General features: G+C 60.6%; 2 protein-coding genes across 8 annotated transcripts in view; one reads left to right on the plus strand and one right to left on the minus strand.

Annotated features, from left to right (window-relative positions):
* Positions 1–2,855, plus strand: part of TSC2 (TSC complex subunit 2) — a 37,425-nt gene extending 34,570 nt beyond the window's left edge. For 4 of the 7 annotated variants that reach the window (XM_075436968.1, XM_075436970.1, XM_075436971.1 and 1 more), the window contains 3 exons: positions 567–658; positions 942–1,040; positions 1,412–2,854. In XM_075436968.1, coding sequence (XP_075293083.1) covers positions 567–658; positions 942–1,040; positions 1,412–1,579 — 359 coding nt within the window. In that variant the 3' untranslated portion in view covers positions 1,580–2,854. Of the gene's footprint in view, positions 1–566; positions 659–941; positions 1,041–1,411 lie in introns of all 7 variants that reach the window. The other 3 variants (XM_075436973.1, XM_075436974.1, XM_075436967.1) reach the window with 1 other exon arrangement.
* Positions 2,856–3,569: 714 nt separating this feature from the next.
* The window catches only part of PKD1 (polycystin 1, transient receptor potential channel interacting), a 105,121-nt gene continuing 81,752 nt past the window's right edge, over positions 3,570–26,938 (minus strand). Inside the window, exons 25-46 of the mRNA XM_075436006.1 lie at positions 25,909–26,161; positions 25,093–25,288; positions 23,487–23,657; positions 22,869–23,012; positions 22,561–22,771; positions 22,063–22,189; positions 21,059–21,175; positions 19,804–19,853; positions 19,421–19,623; positions 18,644–18,749; positions 17,898–18,016; positions 16,597–16,799; positions 15,494–15,688; positions 14,575–14,714; positions 13,383–13,510; positions 12,404–12,572; positions 11,614–11,739; positions 11,273–11,447; positions 10,354–10,641; positions 9,754–9,888; positions 9,223–9,537; positions 3,570–8,275 (exon numbers count right to left, since the gene is read on the minus strand). Of these exons, the coding sequence (XP_075292121.1) occupies positions 7,655–8,275; positions 9,223–9,537; positions 9,754–9,888; positions 10,354–10,641; positions 11,273–11,447; positions 11,614–11,739; positions 12,404–12,572; positions 13,383–13,510; positions 14,575–14,714; positions 15,494–15,688; positions 16,597–16,799; positions 17,898–18,016; positions 18,644–18,749; positions 19,421–19,623; positions 19,804–19,853; positions 21,059–21,175; positions 22,063–22,189; positions 22,561–22,771; positions 22,869–23,012; positions 23,487–23,657; positions 25,093–25,288; positions 25,909–26,161 (4,192 nt within the window). The 3' untranslated portion in view covers positions 3,570–7,654. The remainder of the gene's footprint in view (positions 8,276–9,222; positions 9,538–9,753; positions 9,889–10,353; positions 10,642–11,272; positions 11,448–11,613; positions 11,740–12,403; positions 12,573–13,382; positions 13,511–14,574; positions 14,715–15,493; positions 15,689–16,596; positions 16,800–17,897; positions 18,017–18,643; positions 18,750–19,420; positions 19,624–19,803; positions 19,854–21,058; positions 21,176–22,062; positions 22,190–22,560; positions 22,772–22,868; positions 23,013–23,486; positions 23,658–25,092; positions 25,289–25,908; positions 26,162–26,938) is intronic.

The following is a 26,938-nucleotide window of genomic DNA, read 5'->3' on the forward strand; positions in this document are numbered from 1 at the left end:
AGGGGGGCTGGAATATCTGCAGAGAAGGAGACTCCACAGCCTCCCTGGGCAGCCTGGGCCAGGGCTCTGTCACCCTCAGAGGGAAGAAGTTCTTCCTCGGGTTCAGCTGGAGCTTCCTCTGCTTCAGTTTGTGCCAGTTGCCCCTTGTCCTGTCACTGGGCACCACTGGAAAGAGTCTGGCCCCATCCTCCTGACCCCCACCCTGCAGATATTTAGAGGCATTTCTAAGGTCCCCTCTCAGCCTTCTCTTCTCCAGGCTGAACAAGCCCAGCTCCCTCAGCCTCTCCTCACAGGAGAGATGCTCCAGTCCCCTCCTCATCCTCGTAGACCTGTGCTGTGGTTGATGTGAGAACGAGCCCCTGACGGAGCAGCCCGATGTTGAGAGCCAGTCGTGTTAAGCTGCAGGGCAAGTTCTGTTGCAGCTGGAGCTGTAGAGCTCGATGGGAACTTTGGAGATTCTGTGGTGCAGTTCCTCATTTGGTAGCTACTTACCTTTTCAGTTACTGGTGACTTCTGGCTTGTTAACTGTCTCACAAGAATTTTTTTCTTCTTCCTTTAAAATGAAGACATGGAGGGTCTCGTAGACACGAGTGTCGCCAAGATCATCTCCGATAAGAACCTGCCGTTCGTAGCCCGTCAGATGGCCCTGCACGCTAACGTGAGTACCCCCGAGCTCCCAGAGGGCCTCTGTCTGTCAGCTGGTGTCTTGGTCCGTCACCAGCTTCCGAGGAAAGGAGTAGGGCTTGCCAAAGCAGGTCAGCTTTCTGCTTCGATTATTGCTGCCAGCCCTGAAGTCAGAGTTAGCACGTGGACAGTTGTAACGTGGAGTTGTATTTCGGTTGCTGTCAAACTGTGCTGAAGCGTTCCAGCAATGTCACTGCCCTGGTCATGTTAACGTGCCTCCTCGCTTTCCCTGCTTCTCCCCACCCTTCCCACACCAGATGGCTTCCCAGGTTCATCACAGTCGATCAAACCCGACGGACACCTACCCCTCCAAGTGGATCGCGAGGCTGCGCCACATCAAGAGGCTGAGGCACCGGGTGAGTAAAGCTGTCCGCTCTGGGGGCTCGGCGCTGGGCTCTGCCTTCAGAATCTCCTTACAAATAAAGCAGGTGGAACCAGCTGTCCGGCCTTGCCGAGGGAGAGGAGGAGTGCGTGTGTGAAGGTCAGAGCCCAGCTCTTGTGGGAACAGCAAGCGTAGCGATGTCGGTCTGGACTCGGGAGCTTCCCAACAGCTTCCCTGGCGGGAGGGGTTTGGGAACGCTGCTACCTGGACACGGAGCTGCAGCCGCTCAGCGCCGTGCTCGGGGTGGCTCGAGCCATCCTGGGTAACCGGTCCTACCCTGCCCAGACCGAGAGCGAAAAGTGCTGCAGAGAGACGGGGGCTGACCTGTGCTCGTTTGGCTTTCAGCTGCGCGAAGAAACCCAGTACCAGACTCCTGGCCTTCCCCTGCAGCTGCATCCGTCTGCCCCGACGAAGCCCCCTCCCCAGCTCCCTCAGGACCCTCCGCCCACCTACGAGACGGGGCAGAGGAAGCGGCTGATCTCCTCGGTGGACGACTTCACGGAGTTCGTGTAGATGGCGGCGGGGCTGTCGGGGGCGGACGAGGCCGCGAGGGGGTTTTACCTGCGTGCCCACCCCACGCGTGTGGCTGCGCGGACGCGGAGGAGCCGGGCTCGGCAGGCGCAGCGTGGCTGCGCTGCTTGCGTGGGGACTCGGCATTGAACCCTACCGGGGGGCTTCCATGCTTCCCTGTCTCAGCCTGCCGCTGTGCCCGGTGAGGACGCTGCGTCCCCAGCAGATGCTCCAGGGGAGGACCAGCTCTACGTGTTTTGGTTTTATTTGGTTTGAGCTGTTCCGAGGCTTCCACCTCCGACGGGAACCTTCTTGCAGAACCCTTCTTTGGACTCCTTCCACACCAGCACCTGGTGGAAGCAGAGAAAGTATGAAATTCTGCAGTTCACCGCGTAGTTGGAAGGTGCAGGAATTGTGGGAATTTTGACAACTCTATTGGGAATGAAATCTGAAGTACTGAAAATCCAGTTGCTATTTCGAAGCGCCCCGGAATCCCAGCTCCTCTCCGGGCCTGGGTGCCTCTCAGCCCTTGAACTCTGCGGGCTCTCAGCCTTGTCCTGCTGCCAGCTCTGGGGAGGGTGAATTTGGGTTCTCGCCTGCGTTCCCAGGGCTTTGCCTCCGTTGGGAGGGATTCCCAGCAAACCCCCCCCTCGTTTGGCAGAAACGATTTTGCTTGCGGAAGTAACACAAGCGAGGGCGGTGGCTGCCACGAGCTCCTTGCGATGAGTGGTGTGACCCGCGCCGGGCTGACGGCGACGCCTGGGAGAGGCCAGAGCTGGCTGCAGCGGTGCTGGGGATAACTCCTGTCCCCGGTACCTCCCTTTGTGAGGCTGCTGGTGAGCCACCAGGCTGCACCGCTGAAGGACCTGGGCCTGTTGCACTACCACGGAGGGACAGGCTCTCCGCCTGCGCCCGTGCAGGGGGACTGGGATTCGGTAGCCCATCTTGCGGTGAGATGGACACCAGACACTACACTACCACCCTGGGAGCAGCCACGGCAGCTGGACTGCGCCGGGAGTACCGCGTCGGCTGCGGTGCGGGTGAAGGGCGGCTCTGGAAGCGGGAGCGGCAGCGCCCTTGCCCTGGAGATGAAGGCGAGCGCAATCCGCACCCCAGCTGCGGAGGGGCGGGCGAGGGGGCAAAAGCGACGCCGCGAGCTGGGGCAGGGCTGTCTGGGAACGCTAAGTGTGTGTCGTGTTTTGAGTCTTTGTAAGTTGTCAAGGAAATAAAATACTCGGCTGGTCAGGGGGTTCTTGCTGGCCTGGGAATCACGGAGGCACAGAATGGTCGGGGTTGGCAGGGCCCTCTGTGGGTCACCCAGCCCAGCCCCCTGCCCAAGCAGGGTCACCCAGAGCAGGCTGCACAGCACCGCGTCCAGGTGGGTCTGGAATATCTCCAGAGAAGGAGACTCCACAGCCTCCCTGGGCAGCCTGGGCCAGGGCTCCGGCACCCTCAGAGGGAAGAAGTTCTTCCTCGGGTTCAGCTGGAGCTTCCTCTGCTCCAGGTTCCTTCCTCCTTTCCCCCTGCAGCTTTCCCAGCCGTATCGCTCGTGTTTCGGCCGCCACTGGGCCCGGCTCCTGGTGCGGTACCCGGCCGTGTTCCGCTCCCCTCTTGCTCGGCGTCAGGTAACCCCGCAGCCGGGGCTTTCCGCCGGCCCTTCCACGGCGGGCGAGCTGGAGCAGCGTGCGGGCCCTCGCGCCACGCTCTGCCTTGGCGCAGTCTCCGGCGCGGTGACCGCGGACCCTTCGCTCCCACGCTGCGGGCGGTGATGGCAGCCCCGAGCCGCCCTGGGGGGCTGGCCAACGGGACGAGGGGTCCTGTGCCGGAGACCTGAATAAAATCCCGGTCACAGACAGAGGGAAGGAGCGCGGCGGGGTAGGAATGGCTCTGGGCCAGCTCTGGCTCGCGCTGCTTCGCCGCCGTCCCTCGGCCGAGCTCTTGCTGGCGGCACAGAGGGGCTGGAGCGACCGTAACAAAAGCACCGGAGCCAGGGTAGCAGTCATCTTTTATTTGACCTTGTCGTTTTTTAAGAAACATCCCCACAGTTACAAAATAACGATACTTCTGTTCGCAGTGAAATGCTGACCAGACCGTAACAGTTGGCGTGTTGGTCACAATCGTCCGTTCTTTTTTTATTTAAAAAAAAAAGCATTTATAGAAGTCCCTCCCTCTCCCTTTTAAACTAATGGATAGAGGTGTTTTTTTTTTATTTAAGCAGCTTGATACTGTTGCATCTTTGTGAGACTTAAGACAATAAATAAGAAACCTTCTCTCGGTGACTACAGACACAGAAATGTACATTCAGGAGTATTTATCGGCTGGGGCCGCAAGGCGAGCGCACGGCTGGGGAGGCCCTGCCGCTGAGACTGGCACCTTGGGCCACCGCAATGGGCGCACGAGCACGGCGGGACCCTGCGGCAGTTTGCACGACTCAAGGCTGCGCTGAGACCTACGGTTGCTGCGAAGGGGTCAGCGGTGCCCGCCCCGCGCGGGGGCCCACGCAGAGGGGTTTGGCTTTTCTGGAAACAACTCAGGCTTCCAGAGCTGCTCTCCGCGCTCCAAGTGAGGGTAGGAAGTAGGGCGGTTGTCTCACGCTGCTCCTGCTCCTCTCCCGTCAGAAGCAGCGCTTGCGAAGCCACACGCGTCACGTCACGCTCGCACACCAGCGGAGCAGCAGGGACAGGGGAACAGAAATCCTGATGCTGGCTCGGGGAGCATCCGTGGACCTCCCATAGCTTACAGCCGGCTGGCCGAGCAGCCGGGCCGCTCGCCGCACGGCGCTGAGCCCTGGGAACGACCGCTCGTAAATCAGCGCGCGAGGGGCTGCGGGGCCGGGCCCAGAGCTGGATGGCGGCTCCTGAAGACGCGAGAGATGCCCAAGACCCGCTTGGCTCATTTTACCCACCGCAGGCGGCCACGGGGCCCTCGCCGGGGCTGATCTGCGCCCGCTGCTCCGGGGAGGGGATGCAGGGGGGCAGCCGGCGCGGAGCGGGAGGTTCAAGGGGCTGTTCTGCGTAGGAGATCGCCCATGTGGGAACCCAGCAGAAAGCGAGTACCGGGGACCCACCCAGCAGCACCTGCCCCTACAGTTAAGCTCCTTTTTCCACCTTTCTCATGGCCAAAAACCCCTCCTGCGTGGCCCAAACCCCTCCTGCGTGGCCAAAACCCCTCCTGCATGGCCAAAACCCCTCCTGTGTGCTTGCACGGCGGTGTTAGAAGAGGAGGAACGTGCTTTGGCCGTTGCGGGCAGCTGCTGTTGGTGCAGCTGAACGCTGCCCTGGTGCCCCTTTCCGAGGCACAGCCAGAGTCAGGAGCTTTGGCTTTAAGGACAGAAGCAGCGAGATCCTGCGCTTCGCTCACTGAACAGGATCTGGCTCTGCGCCTCCGTCCTTCCTCGCCCCGGGAGGACGCACGGGAGGGGCAACGCGCTGGATGCGACCGCAGCCGCGTGCCCCGCGCCGCTATCGGAGCTGCAGGGCCCCGTCGCGGGACCCCTGCTCGCCGCCCAGCTCCTGCCTCACCGCCTTCGGGGTTCTCGGACGCGGCGCGCAGGCACCGGACCTGTCCCCAGCGCCCAGCCCGGGGCCGCGCTGCTTCGCTGACTAAAAGGAACCAAAAGAACCTACAAGGCCGATAGCTGCAAACCCCTGGCTTGCAAACCAGTTTGAGACCCCAGCAGCGTTCTGGAGCCGCTGGAGCCGCCTGTGCAAGCAGCAACAGCTCGCTCCTGCGCCCCGACGCCAGCGCCCGCGTCCCGGCCCTGCGCTCGCCTGGGTGCTGTGCCCTCGCCGCGGGCTCTGCCCACTCCAGGCGCCCGCTGCCCTCCGTCGCCAACCGCTGCTGCCGCGCTCCCTCCCCTCCTCTGCCCCCTGCCTCGCCTTCCCCTCACCAAAGCGTCGGGGTTACCGGGATCAGTTTTTCTCCCCGCTGCTCTCCACTTCCCTCTGCGCAATCTGCTCTTCCACCACCCTCCGTGGTCACCGACCACCGGCTCGCGTCAAGCGATCTCCAAGCTCCAGCACCTTGGTTGCTCCTGCCCGCAGCCTTCTGCGACCTCGCCACAGCCTCTGGCCTTCCTCGCTCCCGCCCTGCCACGTCCCGCGGCCGTCGCCAGCAGCAGCCCCGCGTCCTCCTTCCGTCACCCGCGAGGGACGCGGGCAGGCGCCCGGCGCCGAGGAAGCACCCGGAGTGAAATCTGTACCCGTAGCCAGCGCAGCGTGGCAGACGCGCCGGGAGCTGCCCGGGGGACGCAGGAGGCGATGCGGCTGCAATGGAAGCGTCCGAGCAGACCCCAGCCCCCTCTCTCTGCCCGGAGAGGTCCCCCCCTGCCAGGGGCACAGGCAGACGCTGCCGCGAGCACCAGCACCCGAGGGGAGACGCAGCCCGAGCCGCGGCCCCCTCCCCGCCAGCTCTCGCTGCTGCGGGCTCCCCTCAGCCCCCCGTGCATCCCCAGGGCACGGGGCAGGTCCTGGGCAGGCGCCAGCCCCGCGAGCACGCGCACCGCACGCACACGGACCCCACCACTACGTCCACGGGACGCGCCCGGGAAGAAGCACTTCATACATCCCTTAAATAACTCTGACAATAGCATTCTGTCTCCTATCTACACGTTTCAAACACGTTACCGATGCTATGAAAATATAGCAAACATACAAAAATATATACATTTTAAAAAACAAAACCAACCCCATATAAATTACCTACAACACACATCAGGTGAAATGGTGCTGACGAAGCGACCGCGGCCCCCGGGGAGGCTTCAGCCGCTGCTCAGCCCCCGGCCCGGGGAGCACAGGCCAGCTGTGCCCAGCGCCCGGCGAGGCCCGGGGGGCTGCAGGGACCCCCAGAAAAGCTCCCTGCAGCGTCGGCGGCCTCCCCAGCGCCGTTGTGCTTCTCGGAGGGACGATGCCGGCGGGTTCCGGCACGGCTGCGGCGTGGTGGGGGCCGCGGGCGCTTCGTCAGCGCTTGCTCATTTCAGTTTGTTTTAAACAAACAAAAAAAAAATACTGCTTTTGTGATATATTATCCCGTTCCTGTTAGCTCGCACGTGTCATCGTTAGCCGAGGAAAGCGTTGTTTAAAGTGCTGGGCAGTACATACGAACAAGTAAACCGAAAAAAATACAGATACGGACGTCAATACATTCCTTGGGGTAGAGGAGCCGAGCAGCCAGCAGCGCCCGCCGGCCGCGGGCCCCGCGCCGGGGCAGGGGCTGGGTGGGGGCTGCGGCGAAGCCGGCACCGTGGCCCCCCCACGCTCGGGGACGGGCGGGCAGCCCCGGGCCTCCTTGCCCCCCCGGGCTGACCCGCGGTTCGGCCTCCCCGCGGCGCCGGGCACGCGCTGCAGCTTGCAATGTCTTTTGTTTTAAATATCGGGTTTCTTTAAATACAAATACTAGTACCAATTTCTGGAGGATAAAAATAGCCAATACTGGAAATTAACTGATCTGGGTGTAGATATTTATCTATATATATTTATGCTTTAAAAAAAGACGGGTTAAATATCTTCTTGAAACCTGTAGCTTTCCTCCACAGTGTGTCTGGTCGACAAAAACCCAAGACCCAGTTGAACCCTTCCGGGCCTGGCGCTCTCCCCTCGCCCCCTCCGTCCGGCCCAGCCAGCGGGAAGGGAGCCGAGCTCCGTCCCGGGCCCCCCGTGCCAGCCCCCAGTAAAGTGTCCTCGTGCCAGTCGCCGTGTGCAGGCTCTCGGCCGATGGGGCCACTTCCCCAAAGCGACGATTTTTTTTAATACTGCCCTCCCCTAAGTGGGATTTTCTGCCCGCTGGCCGTGCCCACCCCAGCTGTCCCCCCCCGGAAAGGCGCAGCCTTCTCCAGCCGACCCTCGGCGCGGGGAAGCAGCAGCGGGAGGTCGGCACACGGGGCACGGGCGCTCGCGGCCGGACCACGGTGCACGCAGCAGCGCCGGCACGCGCAGCCGCCGCGGCGGAAGCTTCCGGAAGCGGCAGCTCCTGAGGCTCCCGGGCTGCGGGGCAGGCACAGCCCACCCTGCGCCAACCCCTTCCCGGGCGCTGGCCGCCCTCGGAGGGCATCGCTCCCCGCCGTGCCCAGCACCCCGCCGGTTACTTGACAGTGGGGTGCACCCTGTTCTTGGCCCGGAGGGGCCGTTTCTTCTTCACCGCCGGAGCCGCAGCGGCGTAGGGTTTGTGCGGGGGCAGCACCGAAGCCGCCGCGCTGATGCCTCTGCGAGCTCGAAGGAGCCGGCCGGGCATCGAGCCCCCGCCGCCCGGTGCGGCGGCAGGAGAGTGGGGGGACAGCGGGGCTTCCCGCGGGGGCTGCGGGTCCGTGTCGGAGGAGATCTCGGGCGAGGTGCCCTGCTCCGTGCTGCCCACGCAGTACCTGCTCGGGACGTCCGTCTGGGCGTCCGTCCGGCGGGAGCGGCGGCTGCGAGAGCCCTCCAGCTGGTGCTCGATGCGGTACACGTCCTCCGTCACCTGGTTGACCCGGTCGAACTGGGCAAGCAGCATCTCGAAGAGGGAGAGGAGGCGCTGGATGTCAGCGTCCACTTCCAGGCTGTCGCGGGTGCTCAGCACCAGGCTCAGCCCATCCAGCTGGCTGGAGGAGGTGGAGGCCCTGGAGCTGTCGGAGGCAGCGCTGGGAGTGGGGCCCCGGAAGGACTTGGAGTCGCTGGAGTCTCGGGAAGGCAGCGGCTCCATCCCTTCGAACCTCACCTTGTGCCGGAACTGGAAGAGAATCGGGGAGCAGGGGGCAGAGTTATCGCAGGAGCTGGTGCCCGGGAACGCTGCGCTGCGGCACTGCGCCCCGCTCCCAGCACCCCAGGGCTGCTCCTGGCAGCCCAGCCCACAGCCCGGCCCCGGGGACAGGTCCCAGCTACGAACACGTGGAGCTGTGGGGCTGAGACGAGGCAGCGGCTGCCCCTGCAACGCCCCACAGAATCCCAGAATGGTCGGGGTTGGCAGGGACCTCTGTGGTCACCCAGCCCAACCCCCTGCCCAAGCAGGGTCACCCACAGCAGGCTGCACAGCACTGCGTCCAGGCGGGGCTGGAATATCTCCAGAGAAGGAGACTCCACAGCCTCCCTGGGCAGCCTGGGCCAGGGCTCCGTCACCCTCAGAGGGAAGAAGTTCTTCCTCATCTTCAGCTGGAGCTTCCTCTGCTCCAGTTTGTGCCCGTTGCCCCTTGTCCTGTCGCTGGGCACCACTGGAAAGAGTCTGGCCCCGTCCTCCTGACCCCCACCCTGCAGATATTTAGAAGCATTTCTAAGGTCCCCTCTCAGCCTTCTCTTCTCCAGGCTGAACAAGCCCAGCTCCCTCAGCCTCTCCTCGTAGCAGAGATGTTCCAGTCCCCTCCTCATCCTCGTAGCCCTGCGCTGGACTCTCTCCAGTAGCTCCTCATCTTTCTGGAACTGGGGAGCCCAGCACTGGACACAGCACTGCAGATGGGGCCTCCCCAGGGCGGAGTAGAGGGGGAGGAGAACCTTCCCCAGCTCTGGGGCCTCCAGGAACAGCCGCGGCTCCAGCCCTCGCCTGCCAGAGGAACCCGACCGCGACCAGCAGCAGGAAGGGGATGGAGGTAAAGGAAGGTTCACGATGGTGGATGCTGCTGCTCTGCAGAAGTCTGCAGCCTCCTGCCTGCTACCAGACCCCTTCTCCACGGGGCCTGCGCTCACCTCCTTGGCTTTGCTGAAGCCCATCCACATTTTCAGCCGGCGCACGAAGAGCTCCACCATCTCGTAGTCCTGGGGCTCGAAGGCGGGGCGGTACAGCTCGAAGTGCATTTCCCGGTAGCTGTAGATGAGCACCACGGTGAACAGCCTCAGCACGATCCACACCTCCAGGATGATGTAGCTGGTGCAGAACAGGTAGCAGAGCCCCGAGGACTCGGGCAGGCAGGGGCGGAGGTTCACGCTGCCCCGCAGCATGGCGAAGAGCAGCAGGAGGCTGCTGCCAACGCTGCGGAAGGACTCCGAGGAGGAGGAGAAGAGCTGCAAACGGGACATTGGAGACGTAATGAGAAGGGATCGGTGGCAAAATGTCCCCCTGACCCCCAATACTCCCTACCCCATCTTATAAAGTGGGAGCCCCAAGGAGCGGGCAGGCCACCGACACAGCCCCTGGCCAAGGCGACCGACGAGCACCACGGCGAGGACGGGGGACAGCCAGGCACCCTGCAAGGTGAGGCGGGGACCGCAGGTAGTTACCAGGAAGCCGAGCTGAGCGTAGGCCAGGAGGAGGACGGTGAAGGCCAGCCCTGCGACGGTCAGCTCCTTGGCGGACTTCTGCAAGGTCTTCCCGAAGACAGACCACTGCCTGACAAAGCGCAGCTGCCGGGCGGCCTAGGACCGAGCGAGAGGATGGCGTTACAACACGGGCCCGTCGCGGAGGCTGCTGCCAGGTCCGTCCAGCCCAGGGAAGGGTCTTTCAAACATCTCTACGAGCCTGAGAAACGCAAATTCTGGCAAAGCAGGGGACATCCTCGTCAACGGGCTCCTCGCAGATGAAATCCTCCCATCAGCCAGGCTGGGCTGAACTCCCCAAGGGTACTGAGGGCCCAGAGGCTTCAGAGACCCCAAGTGCTGCAGCAGAGATGCCCATGGCACCACCACCCACCATCTCTGTCCTGCAGCAGAGCCTGGCTGGGGCAGCATTTGGCACAGCAGGACCACAGCCTCGCAGTTGTTTTCACTTCGGGGCCCTTTGCTACCCCTGCCGTGGGACGGTGCACGGGTGACAAGCTGGCCCAGGAGCACCAAAGCACACATCCCTGCCCACGTGCTGCTCCCACCCAGCCCTCTCCGTACCTGCACGGTCAGGAGGAAGAGGAGGGACGCAGCCAAGGTGCTGAAGACGGTGTTGAGAAAGGCCACCTGGTAGAAGTTGGTGAAACCCTTGCGGTTGTTGAGGTACTTGAGCCACTGCTGGTCGGCAAGGGTGGCCTGGCTGAGGTGCACCACCACCGTGCACGTGGTGAGGAGGATGAAGACCCACTGGCCGTAGTTGGCCCATAGGGTGAAGTAGGCTCTGCCTTCCTTCTTGATGGACAGCGACTCAGACACCACGAAGTAGACCACAAACATCATGAGGAAGACCTGGGGGAGGAATGGAGAGGTTACCAGGGAAGGAGAAGGCAACGTCTGACTGCTGTGCTGCACCGGGGCACCCTGCAGCACCCCAGGACAGCAAAACCCCGCTGACCAGGCTGAGTTGTGCCAGCCTGCAGCTGGAGCACACCTTCCCCAGTCCTTCCACGCCTTCCTCGCTCGCTCGGTGCCCCGCGCCCTCCTGCCCCGGCAGTGAAGCTCCCCAGACCACGTCCCATGCACTGGTGGCAGGGTGGCAGCGCCCAGGGGCAGCAGGCTCTGCGCACACTGAACCCCGGCCCAGGCAGGGTCTCTGGGGACACGGCTCAGCTGGCTGATGTCCCTGCTGAGGACGGAGGAACACGTTTCCACAGAGACAGGCAGGAGTTCAAGGAAGCACAAAGGCTGAGACAAGACCAACAAAATGCTTCCAGGCAGGAGGAACCTCCTTCGCCTCAGTGGTGCCAGGGACGTTTTCTGTGTGCTGCCCCGGCCTGGGAGCGGCGTGGTGACAGGCATGGGGACCAGTGGCCTCAGGCAGGGGAGCCCACAGGGACCGACCGGGAGCCCGGGCAGGCGATGGGTCCCCAGACCCTCTGTGCAGCGACCGAGGGGCGCGGCGGGGCAGGAAGGCACTGACCATCATGAGCAGCTGCAGCGTGACACCCCCGCTGAGCCGCAGCAGCGGGAAGGGGCTGATGGTGACAGCGGTGACGGCCTGGCCGGCCCCCAGGAACTCCAGCTGGAGGGTGATGGCAGCGTGCAGGTCCACGCTGGGGTGATACTGCATCAGCTCCACAAAGACCGCCCGGCTCCTGCGAGGGGAGAAGAGCAGCTCCGGGCACTGGGACAACACCAGCCCCGGGCTCTGGTGCCACTGCTGCGTAGGACCACAGATCCTCTCACCCTGTGACACCCCAGCAGCACCCCGTAGAAACCCGGGTGACAGCAGAACATTTCCTTCGCCCCTGCCGCACTTACATGTTGTCGATCCAGGTGTGCTGCTGAAGGAAATTCAGCCGAGCCCTGCTTTCCTCTAGCGAAGCCCCCAGCTCCTGAACGTAACCGCTGCTGTCGTAGAAAGAGATGTAGCCCCAGTACCAGACCCTGCAGAGGAAGAGGAGCCACGGGGTGAGAGCTGCAGGGCAGAGCAGCCACTGGTACGCTCTCCTGCATGGCAGGACCCTGACTCCAAGGGTGACAGCTGTCTCGTTATTTATCTCACAAGACAAATTACAGGAGTGCATCGCTCCACCTCTGCGTTCCCGACTTCCAGAGCCCCAAGCCCTGTGGTGCCCCGGACTTCGAGGAAGACGCACCCAGGAACAAACCAGAGCAGAAATAAATAGTGATTTAACGTCCAGCAAGGTGGTAAAGGCCATCTCCCCCAGCCCACTTTAACGGAAAGCTCGTGCTGCTCTGTGGTCTCTGTGGGGGGCCGGGTTACCCCGATCTGCAGCTTGTCTCTGCCCCTGAACCCGGAGAGTTGAACCCCCTGAGCCCCCGAGAACAGCACTGCGCGGCCGTTCAGACAGCGCGCGGTGACACGCACGTCTCCGGGGACGCTGGGCGAGCGGCAGCCTCCCGCCATTCCCAGTGCCAGCGTGGCCGTGCTCAGGGAAGCCTTTTGGCATTTCTGTGTTTAATTGCGTGCTGCCAGGCTCGGGCTGCCGCTGGCCTCACGGAGGCGAGGGCTGGGAACCACCCCGGGCACCGCACCCACCCTGAAGATGGAGCAGGGGGTGTCGGTGCAGGCTGGGCAGCTCCTTACCCCGTCAGGTCGGGCGGCGAGTGGGACCACGCAGCCGTCACGTTCACGGCCGCCCTCTCCCAGCCAGCCGCGTAGTCAGCAGTAGAGAAGCTGTGCGGGTCGGTGCAGTTCCTCCGGGCAGCCATGCCCATGCTGTGGAGGACGTCCTGGGCACTGCGCTGGCACTCGGCTGCAACGAGACCAACGCCGTCATCACGTGGGGAGCCCAACGCCGCCAGACAGTGCTGGGGCACAACACTCAGCAGCTCCCTTCTTCCCAAGCTCTCACCACCTCCACGTTCTCAGTCGCACCTCCAGAAATCAAGCCAACCTCTCCCTTTAGCGTAAATCCCCATGACGGATTGCCCCAGTTCATCACAGAATCACAGAATGGTCGGGGTTGGAAGGGACCTCTGGGGGTCACCCAGCCCAACCCCCTGCCCAAGCAGGGTCACCCAGAGCAGGCTGCACAGGACCTTGTCCATTCAGGTCTGGAATATCTGCAGAGAAGGAGACTCCACAGCCTCCCTGGGCAGCCTGGGCCAGGGCTCCGGCACCCTCAGAGGGAAGAAGTTCTTCCTCAGGTTCAGCTGGAGCTTCCTCTGCTCCAGTTTGTGCCCGTTGCCCCTTGTCCTGTCGCTGGGGACCACTGAAAAGAGTCTGGCCCTGTCCTCCTGACACCCACCCTGCAGATATTTAGAGGCATTTCTAAGGTCCCCTCTCAGCCTTCTCTTCTCCAGGCTGAACAAGCCCAGCTCCCTCAGCCTCTCCTCGTAGGAGAGACGTTCCAGTCCCCTCACCATCCTCGTAGCCCATCCTTCATCTCTGCAGGAGCAGAACCAGAGGCACACTACTGCACATGCTGCAAAGAAAACCCTGCCCCTGGGACCTCTGCCTTGCTTCCTTCAGCCCCAGGGGCATCCAGACCCGGCCACTTCGTCCCTCCCGGAACGTCAGCACCCACGCCGCGACGGCAGAGCCACGGCCCCTGCCCACCTACCCTCCTGCAGCCTGAGCTGGCGCAGCCGGGCGCTCCCCAGCGTGGTGCTGTAGCTCTCCTGACCCGAGCCGTTGTTGTAGAGGTAAGGGAGGAAAACCTGCGACATCCAGAGCCAGAACTGATCCGACCTGCAACGGGGAGAAGGCGTCAGAGGCAGAGCTCCGGGAGCAGCGCTGCTCGCGCAGTCTCTGCATGTCGCACCCGCGTCCACCTGCGTTTCACCTGGAGGGGGGGACTGAGTTTTGGAGAGCCAGCCTGGGCTGCTCTCCCCCCCGGTGCACTCCCATCCATCCCAAGAGCTGAGGTCAGGAAAATGTTTATTTGACATGCAAGATCTAAAGGTGATTGAATCCACTTGGCACCGAGATGAGGATCAGACCGGTGGGTCTGTGGCAGCGCGGTGGAGGAGGATGGTGTTTAGGACCAGATTCTGCTCTGCTCTCCCCCTTTACACCACTTTCACCCCAGAAACTCCACCGAGTTCACTGGAATCATTCCCGATTCGTGTTGTGGTGTAACAAAGCTTCTGTGACTTTGCGTGGCACGGACAAGGCACGTCTGTTGGCACAGAAGGATCGAGGGGTCTGCAGTGAGACGGGTACAGAGACGCCGTCAACCCCAGGCAGCCGTTCCGATGTCGGCCTGGACTGCTGGAGCTTGCAGCGGCGCGGGAACTCAGCTGGGAAAATTTTATCTAGTTAAGCTGTATCTGTGGAGCAAGGAAGGGAAGGACTCTGTATTTATATGTGATGTCATTTTTGGTTCTCGTGACCCTGTTTATGGCTAAACCTCACGGTTGTAAATTTTGGAGACAGCAACTTGTGTCCTTTTAACCAGATACAGCAAGATAAACATCTATAATTCACACAGTCCCTTCCCACTGAGGAAATCATTAAAATTCCAAGAAATTAAAGCTCTCAACTCCCACAGGTCCCCCTGCTCTCCAGGGGAGAAGCAGAACCGCAGGGACAATAGGGGACCTGCTCACTGCCACGCTGTGCTCGTGCGCGAGCGCCCAGCTCCGCAGAGGCACCGGTGCTCCCCACGGAGTCGAGAACCTCTGCCGGGAGCGACCGTGGAGCACGAGCCCAGCAGCCAGCCCCAGGCTGCTCCCTGCCCTCCTCGCTGCAGCCCTGCACGGCTTCTCCCACGTACAGCACCATCTCCCCGTCCCCGGGGCCTCCGCCGTTACCTCTTGATGCGGAGGAATTCGTTGCTGCCCAACTGCTGCTTGATGGAGCTCTGCAAAAGGAAGGCCCTGCTGTTGCGGGAGGCATCGCCGTAGTTGGTGAGCAGGATCACCAGCAGGAACATCATGTAGATGAGGAAATTCTGGCAGGCAGAGAGCAGAAAGGGTTTGCATCCCAGCACAGGGGAGCCGGTTCCCAACCCCGCAGCAAATCAGCGCTTCCCACCGACTGCTGCCTGCCACGCAGCAGCATCAGGACCCAGAGCATGCTGCTCTTTCTTCTTCCATATGGGAAGCAGCTCAAAATGCAACCCAGACCACAAGCTCATAACAATATTTTTTGTTCAAAGCGGCCGGCCCAGCACCACATGTTTCAGTTGATCTGCACCACACAAGCTCCTACACGCTGGCAGCTCGGCTCATACGCCAGTTATGGGGGTTTGCATCCTTTAAAGGGAAACTACTCAGTTACAAACACCTTGACTCTGTTACAGCAGCCGTGAATTCCCAGCACAAGTGTGGAGGATTAGCCCCAAATGAGCTACAAAGAGACTGAAACTTCTGCTCCTAGACAGGGAGTTACCTGTTTCACAAGACTCAACTAACGAATTTGCTTGTGCAAGCTGGTGTCTGCTCCCCACTGCCAACCTTGCCCTAAGCTCAAACACCTGACGTATGGAGCCAAACACACCAGCTGCTCCACATCAACCCCCTGCCAGCTCTGCTTTCCAGCCACCTCAGGTCTCAGAGCTTCACAGAGAAGATGAATGTCGCTGCCAGTCTTTTCCAGATGGGGAAACTGAGGCAGAAACTGGAGACACGTGCCTACTAGCTCAGGAGATCACAGCTGGATTGGGAGGACCCACACAAGGACGTATCTCAGCTCCCAGAGCCAGCACTCTGGCATCAGGAGACGTCTTACCTTCAGCATCCTGTGCAGCAGTTTGACCTTCCTGGCCTCCTCCTTGGCCTGGAAAAGGGCAAACCCCTGTGGGGGTCGGACTTTGCTGATCTTCTCAGAGACATGCTCAACGAACGGATGCTCCACCAAGGTATCGTCTTCCTCTGGGTGCAAGCGCTTGGCAACCAGCGAGAAATAGAGGGCTTCCAGCAGAACCTGGGGAGACAAGCAGCACCGTGAGCCTACGGAGAGCTGTGCCACCAGAACGGCCGTGGGCAGCAGCTCCCGTGGGCCTCTCGGCGCAGACAGCGAGCAGGGAATGGCTGCTGAGCGCTCTCTGGGAGCAGCCAGATGACCTCTGAAACGAAGTGCCACCAGCTCTGCCTCTCCTGCTGCTGCTGGTTGCCAGGGACCTTTAGAGGTCATTTAGCCCAACGCCCCTGCAGTGACTAGGGACATCTTTAACTAGATCAGGTTGCTCAGAGGCCCATCCAAACTGACCTTGAATGTTTCTAGGGATGGGGCCTCCGCTACGCCTCTGGGCAACCCATTCCAGTGTTTCACCACCTTTACTGGAAAAAATTTCTTCCTTATATCCAGTCTAAATCTACTGTCCCTTCGTTTAAAGCCATTACTCCTTGTCCTGACACAACAGGCCTTGCTAAAAAGCTTGTCCCCATCTTTTCTGCAGGCCCCCTTTTTGTACTTGAAGGCTGCTATAAGGTGTCCCGCAGCCTTCCCTTCTCCAGGCTGAGCAGCTCCAACTCTCTCTCAGCCTTTCCTCACAGGAGAGGAGTTCCAGCCCTCTGGTCATTTTTGCAGCCTCCTCTGGACCCGCTCCAACAGCTCCATGTCTCTCCTGTGCTGAGAGATCCCGAGCTGGACGCAGGACTCCAGGTGGGCTCTCACCAGAGCAGACCAGAGGGGCAGAATCCCCTCCCTCAACCTGCTGGGCTGAGGTTGGTGCGCACACCCTTCCCCCCCTGCGGGGACACGGAGATGGGGGGGAGAATTCCAGCCACGCAGTGTCCCCTAGGGCTGGATTAGTATCTGAACAAGATGTTCACTACAGCTAACCCCCACCCATGTACAGACGTGTGCTTGTCTACTCATGTTATCCTTACCTTCAGAGGCTCCCAGACCAAGAAAGACGCCAGAAAGCTGAATATCCCTGAGATGAGCCACATGAGGGCAACGCTGGAGGAAAAGCCCACCCCGATCCACACCGAGACCCCCGTGGAGGTGGCGAAGAGGAGGAGACTGATACCATGAGCCAGATAGGAGCACCAGGGTGGCAGCAAGCGCTTCCTGAACGTTTGGTCTGCAACTGGAAGGAGGAGGGAAACCAAGCGTAAACGATACTGCAGAAGGGTCCCAGTGGGCACAGGAAGGGCTGAGCACACCACCCATCCCAGCAGAGAGCTCGCCACCAGTCCTGGGTGAGTTTGGAGGGGTTGTCCCAACCATCTTCCACTAAGCAGCAACACTGAAACGCAGCCAGCCTCGGAGAGCAGCCTCCCATCTGCAGACAGCAGGGTGGGCAGGGGGAGGAGATGGGATCCCGGTTTGGGGAGTGGGATGGGTTCCCTGCTTTCTCTCAGAGCCGCAGGACATCGGGCAAGCCCAGCCTGGCTGGAGGTGCTGCTGTCAAACCCATGGAAAGCCACACAGATTTGTTGCTCTGGCTGCCTTCGGCCTGCCAAGCCACCCTGCCCCGGGGCTCGCTCGGCACAGCTTCTTTCACCCACCCATGCAAATCAGCGCTTGCATAAAGACGCTACAACCATTCATCAGCCAGGACAAAACGATGGATTTCCGTGGACCCAAGAGGATCCCTACTCCAGTTTGCCATCCTGCAGCCTTGCTTTGTTCGTTGAACTTCCCATGGCATTTGACTCCCTTTCCCCTCTGGTTACGCACAGAGACTCCGAGACTCTCTGGTGCGGGGTGGAGGAGGGGACTGGTGGCTGCAGAGGGCTGGGAGAGCAGAGGAACTGGGGAACAGTGAGCAGAGCTTCCCTGCCATGCTCGGTAGGGACTGTCCCAGCACAAGCGGTGGCCCAGGGCTTACTGAGATTCAGGGTCCAAGAGAATCACAGAGTCACAGAATGTTCGGGGCTGGCAGGGCCCTCTGTGGGTCACCCAGCCCAACCCCCTGCCCAAGCAGGGTCACCCAGAGCAGGCTGCACAGCACCGCGGCCTGGCGGGGCTGGAATATCTCCAGAGAAGGAGACTCCACAGCCTCCCTGGGCAGCCTGGGCCAAGAAGCTGGCAGGAGATAGCAAACACATCCCACGCAGGGGAGCAGCCTCTCCTACAGCTCCTTTTCTATTCACCTGTGCCCCCCAAGTGCTGCTGTGTACGACGGCCCCTCTTCCTGCACATCCCCACCCTCCCTGCCCCGACGCGGGCACAGCCCTCGTACCTGTCCACGTCGACTTGGCCGATCTGCTGACCTCCCTGGGAGGAGCTGCCACGCTCTGGCCTTTGTCGTTCAGCTTCTGCATCACGACAGTCTCCACCTTCTCCCCAAACACGCTGGACCTGCCAAGGCAAAGGGGCGAGACTGGTGAGCCGTACCACTGCTGGCTCTGCGGTGGGCTGAACTCCAGCACTACCACCAGCGCAGCAGCCCCTGACCAGTCAGCAGCCCTTCGTTCTAGAGCAGTGGGCCCAGGCTGCAGAGGCTGAAAATCTTCTCCCTTCCTCCATCTGCTGCTTTGCACCGGCGACCCAGCAGTGAGCTGCCAGCCCGGCTGGCTGGTGGCCGGCCACCCAAAGCAGGGTGCTCTGGGCACGACAGCACGACAGAGATTCAACCCCCTTCTCCCAGTGCCTTGAAGCAAACAGGCATCCTGGCGCTTTGTCAGCAGTCCACACAGCTCTGGAGCTTGCCTTAAAGCCCCAGCTGAAGGCGGACAGTCCAGGTGGCTCCTGGCAGGGTGGCAGTGCCATCCCGGAGCTCTGGCTGTGGGGGCTGCAGGAATCATGGTCAGCAAGAACACAGCGACTGGTGACAAGGCTGTCTCTGGCTTCTGCAACGTCTCAAACCCAGCTGTGGTTGGGTGAGCAGAGCTGGCTGGCACCGTTCCGGCCGCTGCGGAGCTGGCTGGGAGGGCCAGGGACAGGAGGCACTGGTGCAGTGGGGGACACTGCTCCCCGAATACTTACAGGCCTGAGATCAGATCTGTTTCAGCCCTCACGTACGGCCCGAGGTCCTGGGAGTGGGAGATGCCGCTAGCTCCATCTGCCAGGATCTGCCGGATCAGATCCTCATCTGGGGGGAGAGAGAGTGCAAACAGCATTGGCAGGAGCACAGCACCCAGCACCGCACCGGGGGACGGCTCTGCACCGCCTGGGCCCTTGTGGAGCTGGGGACGAGGAGGGCCCGGGTGAGGTCCTTCTCCACGGGACAGCCCTCCCTCCTCCCCGTCTTCTAGCTCCCGTCCGTCCCCAGCTTGGCTGCAGAGCCTGGCATGAAACTGCTGGTATGGGAGACCAGGATCTTCTCCAGCCATTTCCAGAGGTTCAGAGACACGCTGTGGCTTTGCAGCCAGTGAAGTGCTGGCTGCTTGCAGCACCCTGTGGGAACACATCTCTCCTTGCTCCTAGTCTGCTCGCAGTGCGGTAACTGCTCACTTCAGACTGATCCGCATCAGGATTTCTGCTTTCCCAGACCAAAATCCCCATTACGCAAACACGACCCTCCTCCTCCTCCTCCCTTCACATTGAAGCCACTGGTGACGGCAGCGAGCTCTGCTTTGACCCTGCTTCGGCAGGATTTTGGACTAGATGACCCACAGAGGTCCCTTCCAACCCCTACCATTCTGCGATTCTGCTGTTCTGCCTTTTCCAGAGCCGAGCCAGGGCTGCCAGGGACCAGACTGCTCCTCCTGCACTTGCCTGGGGCACTCGAAGCCCGGCACAGAGCAATGTGACTCGACCCACCTGAGGCAGAGAAGTATCGAGGCTGTCCCTGGTGAATGCCAAGCGACACGCTGTCCTCCTCAGTTGCCAGCGGGGCCTCGAGCCCAAGGTGGCGGCTGGCCCGGCCTCTCTTCAGCTTCTGGATGGTGTTGCCCATGATGGAGGGGTCACTGAGGAGGTCTGGCCAGCTGAGCAGGGCCTCGCTGGAGGGCCACCGCACCAGGCTGCGGGAACACAGAGGAATGGCCGCGATCAGGTATGCGTGGGGAATGGGACGCATGAGAAAAGCATCCGTGCTAGTGCGTAGGGCTGTCTAGAAGGGAAACACCTGCAGGAGCACAACCCCAGTCTACCAAAGCAGAAAACTAAACTCCTCACTGCTCCACCCTCAGAAACTTCCTTACCTTTTGGAGTCCTCCAAGAAGAGATCTGTTTTTGTTTGCTCAGAGAAGGCCTGTGGAGGAAGCAGAGGCATTTCAGGCACATGACACTGGCTCGTGCCTGGTTAAAGCAGTGCGCTGTTAACATCAGGGGTCACTGGAAACCCGGAGCCTGAGCTGCTGTTAGCCCTGGGTGCACACCTCCAGCAGCCTGCTCTCCTCCAGAGATAACGCCCCGGCACGCTGGGAAGATCCATGCTCACAGCTGCAGAGCAGTAGCTGGAGACAGCTTGTGCTCGGGACCTGGGACTGGCCTGGGCAGAGGTGCCAGTGAGAGGTGAAGGGCTACAGCTCTTCCCCATCACCAGTAGGGAACCTGGTGAGGTTCAACAAGGGCAAGGGCAGGGTCCTGCACCTGGGGAGGAACAACCCCAGGCACCAGTAGAGGCTGGGGCTGACCTGCTGGAGAGCAGCTCTGTGGAAAGGTCCTGGGTGTCCTGGTGGACAACAGGGTGACCATGAGCCAGCAGCGTGCCCTGGGTGCCAAGAAGGCCAATGGGATCCTGGGGTGCGTGAGGAGGAGTGTGGGCAGCAGGGCGAGGGAGGTTCTCCTCCCCCTCTGCTCTGCCCTGGTGAGGCCCCATCTGCAGTGCTGGGTCCAGTGCTGGGCTCCCCAGTTCAAGAAAGATGAGGAGCTACTGGAGAGAGTCCAGCGGAGGGCTGTGAGGATGAGGAGGGGACTGGAGCATCTCTCCTCCGAGGAGAGACTGAGGGAGCTGGGCTTGTTCAGCCTGGAGAAGAGAAGGCTGCGAGGGGACCTTCGAAATGCCTCTAAATATCTGCAGGGTGGGGGTCAGGAGGATGGGGCCAGACTCTTTCCAGTGGTGCCCAGCGACAGGACAAGGGGCAACGGGCACAAACTGAAGCAGAGGAAGCTCCAGCTGAAGATGAGGAAGAACTTCTTCCCTCTGAGGGTGACGGAGCCCTGGCCCAGGCTGCCCAGAGGGGCTATGGAGTCTCCTTCTCTGGAGATATTCCAGCCCCGCCTGGCCGCGGTGCTGTGCAGCCTGCTCTGGGTGACCCTGCTTGGGCAGGGGGTTGGGCTGGGGGACCCACAGAGGTCCCTGCCAACCCCTGACATGCTGGGATTCTGGGATTTGCCAGAAGCACTTGAGTGCATCGGCTCTTGCACTGCCAGCTGTGGATGGACACTGGGTCCATGCAAGGGAGCCCACGGACCCGTGCACCCTGTCCAGCTTTCGGGTGGGAAGCAGGTTACCTCTGCCCGGAGTCCAGGGAAGGTGGGGAAGGAGCTGTCGAGGATTGAGGAGTCCAGGTAGTTGTCGATCTCCAAGGACTGCTGGTCTGAGTGAGTCAGGGTATGGTTGATGGAGACCTGCAGGAGACAGGAAGGCTTGAGCAGGAAAGGGAGGGATGGAGGTGACAGCGTCCCAGGGGCTCAGAGCCCTCCTGCTCAGTGGATCCTCTCAGCTCCCTGCTCTGCTGGGGAGCTCCACGCTTGTGCTAGGGGATCCCAGGCTGGCCCAGCGGGGCTGAGAACAGGCACATGCACGTTCTCCGCTGCCTCCTGGGCACCTTGGCTGCCTGTACCCACACACACCACAGCCCAGGACCACTTCAGCTGTCCCAGGTAGAAGTTCCCAGGAAGCTGCATAAATTTGCAACCTCCTGCAGAGCAGGGAATGCTCACAGGAACAAGAAACATCAGAGGCATTTGCTGCTCATCAGCCACTGAGCAGCTGGCTGCAGTACTTAATGGGGCTGCTAATTGTGTCTAACTAGTCATTAAATCCCCAGCTAATCCTTTCACAGCTGCCTAACCACAGCTTGCTCAGAGAGCTGAATTTGTACCCAGGGTAGGCATTTCATTAGCAATGCTCCACTGAGCATCTCTCAAGCTCCTGCCAGTGCAGCAAAGGGTCATACCTTTAAACAGCGTTTGGGTACCTATCACATCCCAAAATCAAGAGGGAGTAAGTGCCTAAGCAGCTTTCAAAACCTGCCCTTTTGGTCTCTGTCTGGGCATTGTCAGAATCCAGGCAGCGGTCTGTCCTTCTACAGTCCCCAGCTCAAGAGCGAGGCAGAGCCTTGCTAAGGGCAAGGGTCTGGCCGTGGTGCAGGGCAGCACAGAGGCACAACTGGGGAAGTGCAGAGACCAGCTGGAGAAGTGATGTACCACAAAGGGCAGAAACTAGCCTCAGATGAGCAAACCTGGTGGCATCACACCCATCTGGGCAGCCTGCAGCGACTTCTCCTCCTTACCTTGCCACGAGCCATCCGGAAGAGAAACAGAATGACCAGGTAGAGAGGGTAGACCACCACGCTGGACACCAGACCAACAGCCACTGTGTCCACATTGACAGGGATCAGGTTGGAAACAGCCCCATTGCTGGAGAGAATCAGGAGAGAGCAGAGACCGGTGTTAGCACGCGCACTCGGGGTCAGCAGCTAAGCAAGGAGCAAGACAAAACTGCACAACTCGGCATCTCGGATGTGCAGAGCAAGAAACGAGCATGGGCTGTGCTGACAGATGACACAGCAAAACCAGGTAAGGGGGAAAGCTGATCAGTTTGTCCTTGGTCATCCACCATCCACGTCCTGGTCCCAGATGCTTTGGAACGGGACGGGCAGGCTCAAGGCCATGGGCAAGGCACCTCTTCCCAGCAGGTGTAAGGTCTGCCCTACCCTGTGCAATGGGAAGCGCAGGAGGGGCCCTGAGCAGGCAAGGGACTGGCCAGAGCACCCAGGGACACAGCACACCTGAGATGTACGTTCCCCACGACGCCGTACCACACAGCATTGGCGCAGAGGAAGAGGAAGATGAGGAGGGAGCAGCAGGTGGCTCTCTGGACACGGGTGAAGCGGCTGCGAGGCGGGCGGTCCCACATGGACAGCCAGACGTGCTTCTCAAAGAAACCTCGCTGCAGCTCGGCTACGAAGATCCGGGAGAAGCTCCTCAGCTCTGTCTCACCTGAGCACAGAAAGAGAGAGACTCTCAGGGCCAGCTGCACCACAGAGGACACCGGGCTGGGCCTGCCACCGCCCCTCCTCGCAGACTGAGCACTCACTGGCCGCGTACACCTCCTTCTCCACCAGGCCATCGTTCTCTTCGCTCTCCACCGACAGCCAGTCGTTCACCAGGAAGAAGTAGCTCTTGCTGCTCTGCAGGTCCCGGACTATGACGTGCTGCAGGTACCAGGAGGGGCTGAGTCCTGAAAGTCAAGCGATGAAGAAATGTTTTTCATGGCAGACATTCCCTGCGTGGACCTGCAAAGCCACGAGGGTAGCACAAGAGCCCCTTGGTGGGACAGCAGCAGTTACCCTGTGACACTGCCTTCGTCAGTGGGAACTGCACAATCCCCCAGGAGAAAAGCCTGGCATAGCCAGGTCACCTCCTAGGGTGCGTGGACATCGACAGACACTGTCACAGCACATTGCGTCGTATGCGTACGGCATCACAGCTGACCAGTCTGCAGACTTCCCCGTGACGGAGACTCCATGCCCCATCCACCCCCCCAGCAAGCTTCCCCCAAGCCAGTGGGTCCCCATGGTCTTCCATCAGGGTTGGTCCAGACCGTAGGCCCAGGCAGCTCTCTCCTGGCCCAGGTACCAGGCGGAGCAGAGCCCGCTTCTGACCTGGGATGCGTGACGGCTGCCTCAGCCCCGCGCGCCCGCTCGCCTCTCACCTTTATTGTCGTGCCACACGCGGATGCGCCAGATGCTCCCCAGGCTCCGCTCCGTCGCGATCTGAAACACGTCGAGGCTGTTGCGGTGGAAGGCGTTTTCTCCATCCAGATGTCTGTGACCACTTTTATGGTCCACACCATACAGGGCGATCCCCACGTGGGCCGTGGTACCTGGCAGAGTTGATGGGGCTCACTTAGGGAAGTCCACCCAAGGTGAAGCTGTTCCCCAGCGCTGCCTTCCTGCCCAGGACCTGGTACCTGATGCAATGGCCCTTCAGAGGGGCCACCTGGAGACTCGGGAGGAAGGAATGTGCTCAGCAGCCACCCCACAGCCACCCCACTGCCTGGAGGGCAGCTGCACACGTTGGACTGGTGCATGGACCTTGGCACGCTCACAGTTTTCCTCTCTGGAGGGGACTGAATCTGACACTCCTTGCCTTGCTAACACCCTAATGGGAGGAGATGTTTATTCTGGATGTTTTTGGCACCAAGCAGCTGGAAGACTTGTTTTCTTTGACTTCTCTTCGCTACCCATTGCCAGATGCTCCTTGGTCCACCTGCTCAACCTGGATGGTCCTTGGGGTGGCTTCAGGAGAAAGCTGCTGCCAGTGAAACCAGTGGTTACACTGAGATCAGTGGCAGCGTGTTTCTGGCAGTGACATGGTGGCACTCCACCTCCGTCCTTGCTTAGAGCTTCCACATCCCAACTGCCTGGATGGCCAAGTCCAGGATGATGTTCCTGGCAGCTCTAGCTACAAACCCAGCCCCAGATCAGAAAGCCAAGCTCCCTGCCTTCATGCCGCTGGGCAAGATTCAAACAGCATAACGAAGAGATGGATGCTGGAAGACAGCAAAATGGTCCATCTAAAGGGCCTACAGTATGGGGTGCCCACAGGGTGGTTCTGCAGGAGAGGGTCAGGAGGGAGGAACAATCGCTGCCTCTTGGCTGTCCCTGCCACCACAGCCCAGTCAGGGCAAGCACGGTGGATTTCCTTCTATACTGGATGGTTCCTTCCAGCAGCAGTTGCTTGTCCCACCCCAACAGCAAGTGGTGGGACAGCATGCTCTTCTCCACAGATCCTGACATCATCACACAATAAAAACTACGAATGCTGTGGGAAGCCCTGAGCTGACTGTCTGCTCAGTGAGCTGGGCCTGGCAGGAGAATAGAAGAAGAGAAGGCTGCAAGGGGACCTTATAAATGCTTACAAATATCTGCAGGGTGGGTGTCAGGAGAATGGGGCCAAGCTCTTTTCAGTGGTGCCCAGCGACAGGACAAGGGGCAACGGGCACAAACTGAGGCACAGGAAGTTCCGTCTGAAGATGAGGAAGAACTTCTTCCCTCTGAGGGTGACGGAGCACTGGAACAGGCTGCCCAGGGAGGTTGTGGAGTCTCCTTCTCTGGAGATATTCAAGACCCACCTGGACAAGGTCCTGTGCAGCCTGCTGTAGGTGCCCCTGCTTCGGCAGGGGGGTTGGACTAGATGACCCACAGAGGTCCCTTCCAACCCCTACTATTCTGTGATTCTGTGATTCTGTGGTGCGTGGTGTGCTGAGGTGAGATGTCACCCTAGGAATCAAGCACAGGAGCAGACTATGGGCTAACCTGATCCTCTGCCCCAGCCAGTTTTCACCAGGATCTCGTATTTGTACAGCCCGTTCTTCCCGCAGAAGGGAATCACCCCTACTCGGTTAATGTCAATCATGTCCAGCTTGTGCACGATGAGCGCAGCCACCGAGTAGGTCACGAAGCAGACGGCACACGTCAGCAGAACAATGTAGTTGAGACCTGGGCCTGGAGCCTAGAAGAAAAGAAACACGTCGAAGGGCAGTCTCCTTCCCCAGGAGGACCCCCCAATTCTCCAGGAGTCACGCTGCCTCCTTCCCAGCTATAACCACCTTTCTCAGACACGATACCCCCTGTGAAGAGAGACCTCTCCCTGCACAGACTGCGCTCACAGCCGGCTGAAGCTGCTGCAGCAGCTGCCGAGAGCTCTCTCCTCCTGCTCCTGTCGCAGCGACAGAGCTCGGCAGAGCCCGAAGGCCCCTGCGAGGCAGGGAGCAGCTGGCAGGTGCAAGCTCGCTGGGACAGAACAGAGCTGGGGGACAGCTGGGAGGAGCATCTGGCATCTCACTAAGAGGTGAACACGCCACGAGGTGTCCAGAAGAGAGAATAAAGCCATCTGCAAAGGTCTGTTCTCAGCAGCAGCAGCCAGGCTTCGTCATCAGAGGACACAGCCCCCGTGTGAGCTGCGCCCGTCTGCAGCTCCCGGAGGCTCTCGGGTGCTGGTGCCCGTCTGCCAGCCGGGCACAGGTCAGCCATGACCCGGCCTGAACGTGAAGCCAACGGGAGCCCACGGCTTCCCTCTGTCTAGGTGACAACAATCTGCTCAGCGTGTGGCACCTGCTTCGGTTTACTCACAGGAAAGATGAACTGGACGGAGTTTGGGGGGACAAACAGACTGGCCCCAAAGGCGGTGAGGTGCTGGGTCAAGCACACAGCCTGGTCTGGCCTGGTCTCTTCCAGCGGGATGATGCCTTCCGTCTTCCAGCGTTTCTCCTGCTCGCTGAAGTACTGGCACAGGGAGGTGTACAGCCCCAGAGTCACCTCCACCGGGGACCAGCTGAAATGGTTCGTGATGTTGAAGTAGTATTTCTGGATGGTGTCATCAGTTCTGCAGTAGGGAAAGACAGCAAGGAGACATTAACCCATCTGAGGAAGGGACACAAACCCCGTTCTGATGGATGCGTGCCCATGGAAAGCACCCTGCTGCGGGGACAAGTGAGCACACGATGAGGAGGAAAAGCCCAGGGAACGTGGTGTAATTCACATTGCCCTTTGGCTGTGCAGAAACTCTGGTGCTCCACAGACCATTTTAATTCTTCTTTATCTTTGCATTATTTCAGCACCTGGAGCACTATGTTGCACATCTTCTCTGTGCTGGCAGCTCTCCCACCCGCCCTTCCCCGTGTCACAGAATCACAGAATAGTAGGGGTTGGAAGGGACCTCTGTGGGTCATCTAGTCCAACCCTCCTGCCAAAGCAGGGTCACCCAGAGCAGGCTGCACAGGACCTTGTCCAGGTGGGTCTTGAATATCTCCAGAGAAGGAGACTCCACAACCTCCCTGGGCAGCCTGGGCCAGGGCTCCGTCACCCTCAGAGGGAAGAAGTTCTTCCTCGGGTTCAGCTGGAGCTTCCTCTGCTTCAGTTTGTGCCCGGTGCCCCTTGTCCTGTCGCTGGGCACCACTGAACAGAGTCTGGCCCCGTCCTCCTGACCCCCACCCTGCAGATATTTGTAGGCATTTCGAAGGTCCCCTCGCAGCCTTCTCTTCTTCAGGCTGAACAAGCCCAGTTCCCTCAGCCTCTCCTCGTAGGGGAGATGTTCCAGTCCCCTCATCATCCTCGTAGCCCTCCGCTGGACTCTCTCCAGTAGCTCCTCATCTTTCTGGAA

The sequence above is a fragment of the Opisthocomus hoazin genome, chromosome 15, assembly GCF_030867145.1.
Source record: "Opisthocomus hoazin isolate bOpiHoa1 chromosome 15, bOpiHoa1.hap1, whole genome shotgun sequence".
Lineage (NCBI taxonomy): Eukaryota > Metazoa > Chordata > Aves > Opisthocomiformes > Opisthocomidae > Opisthocomus > Opisthocomus hoazin.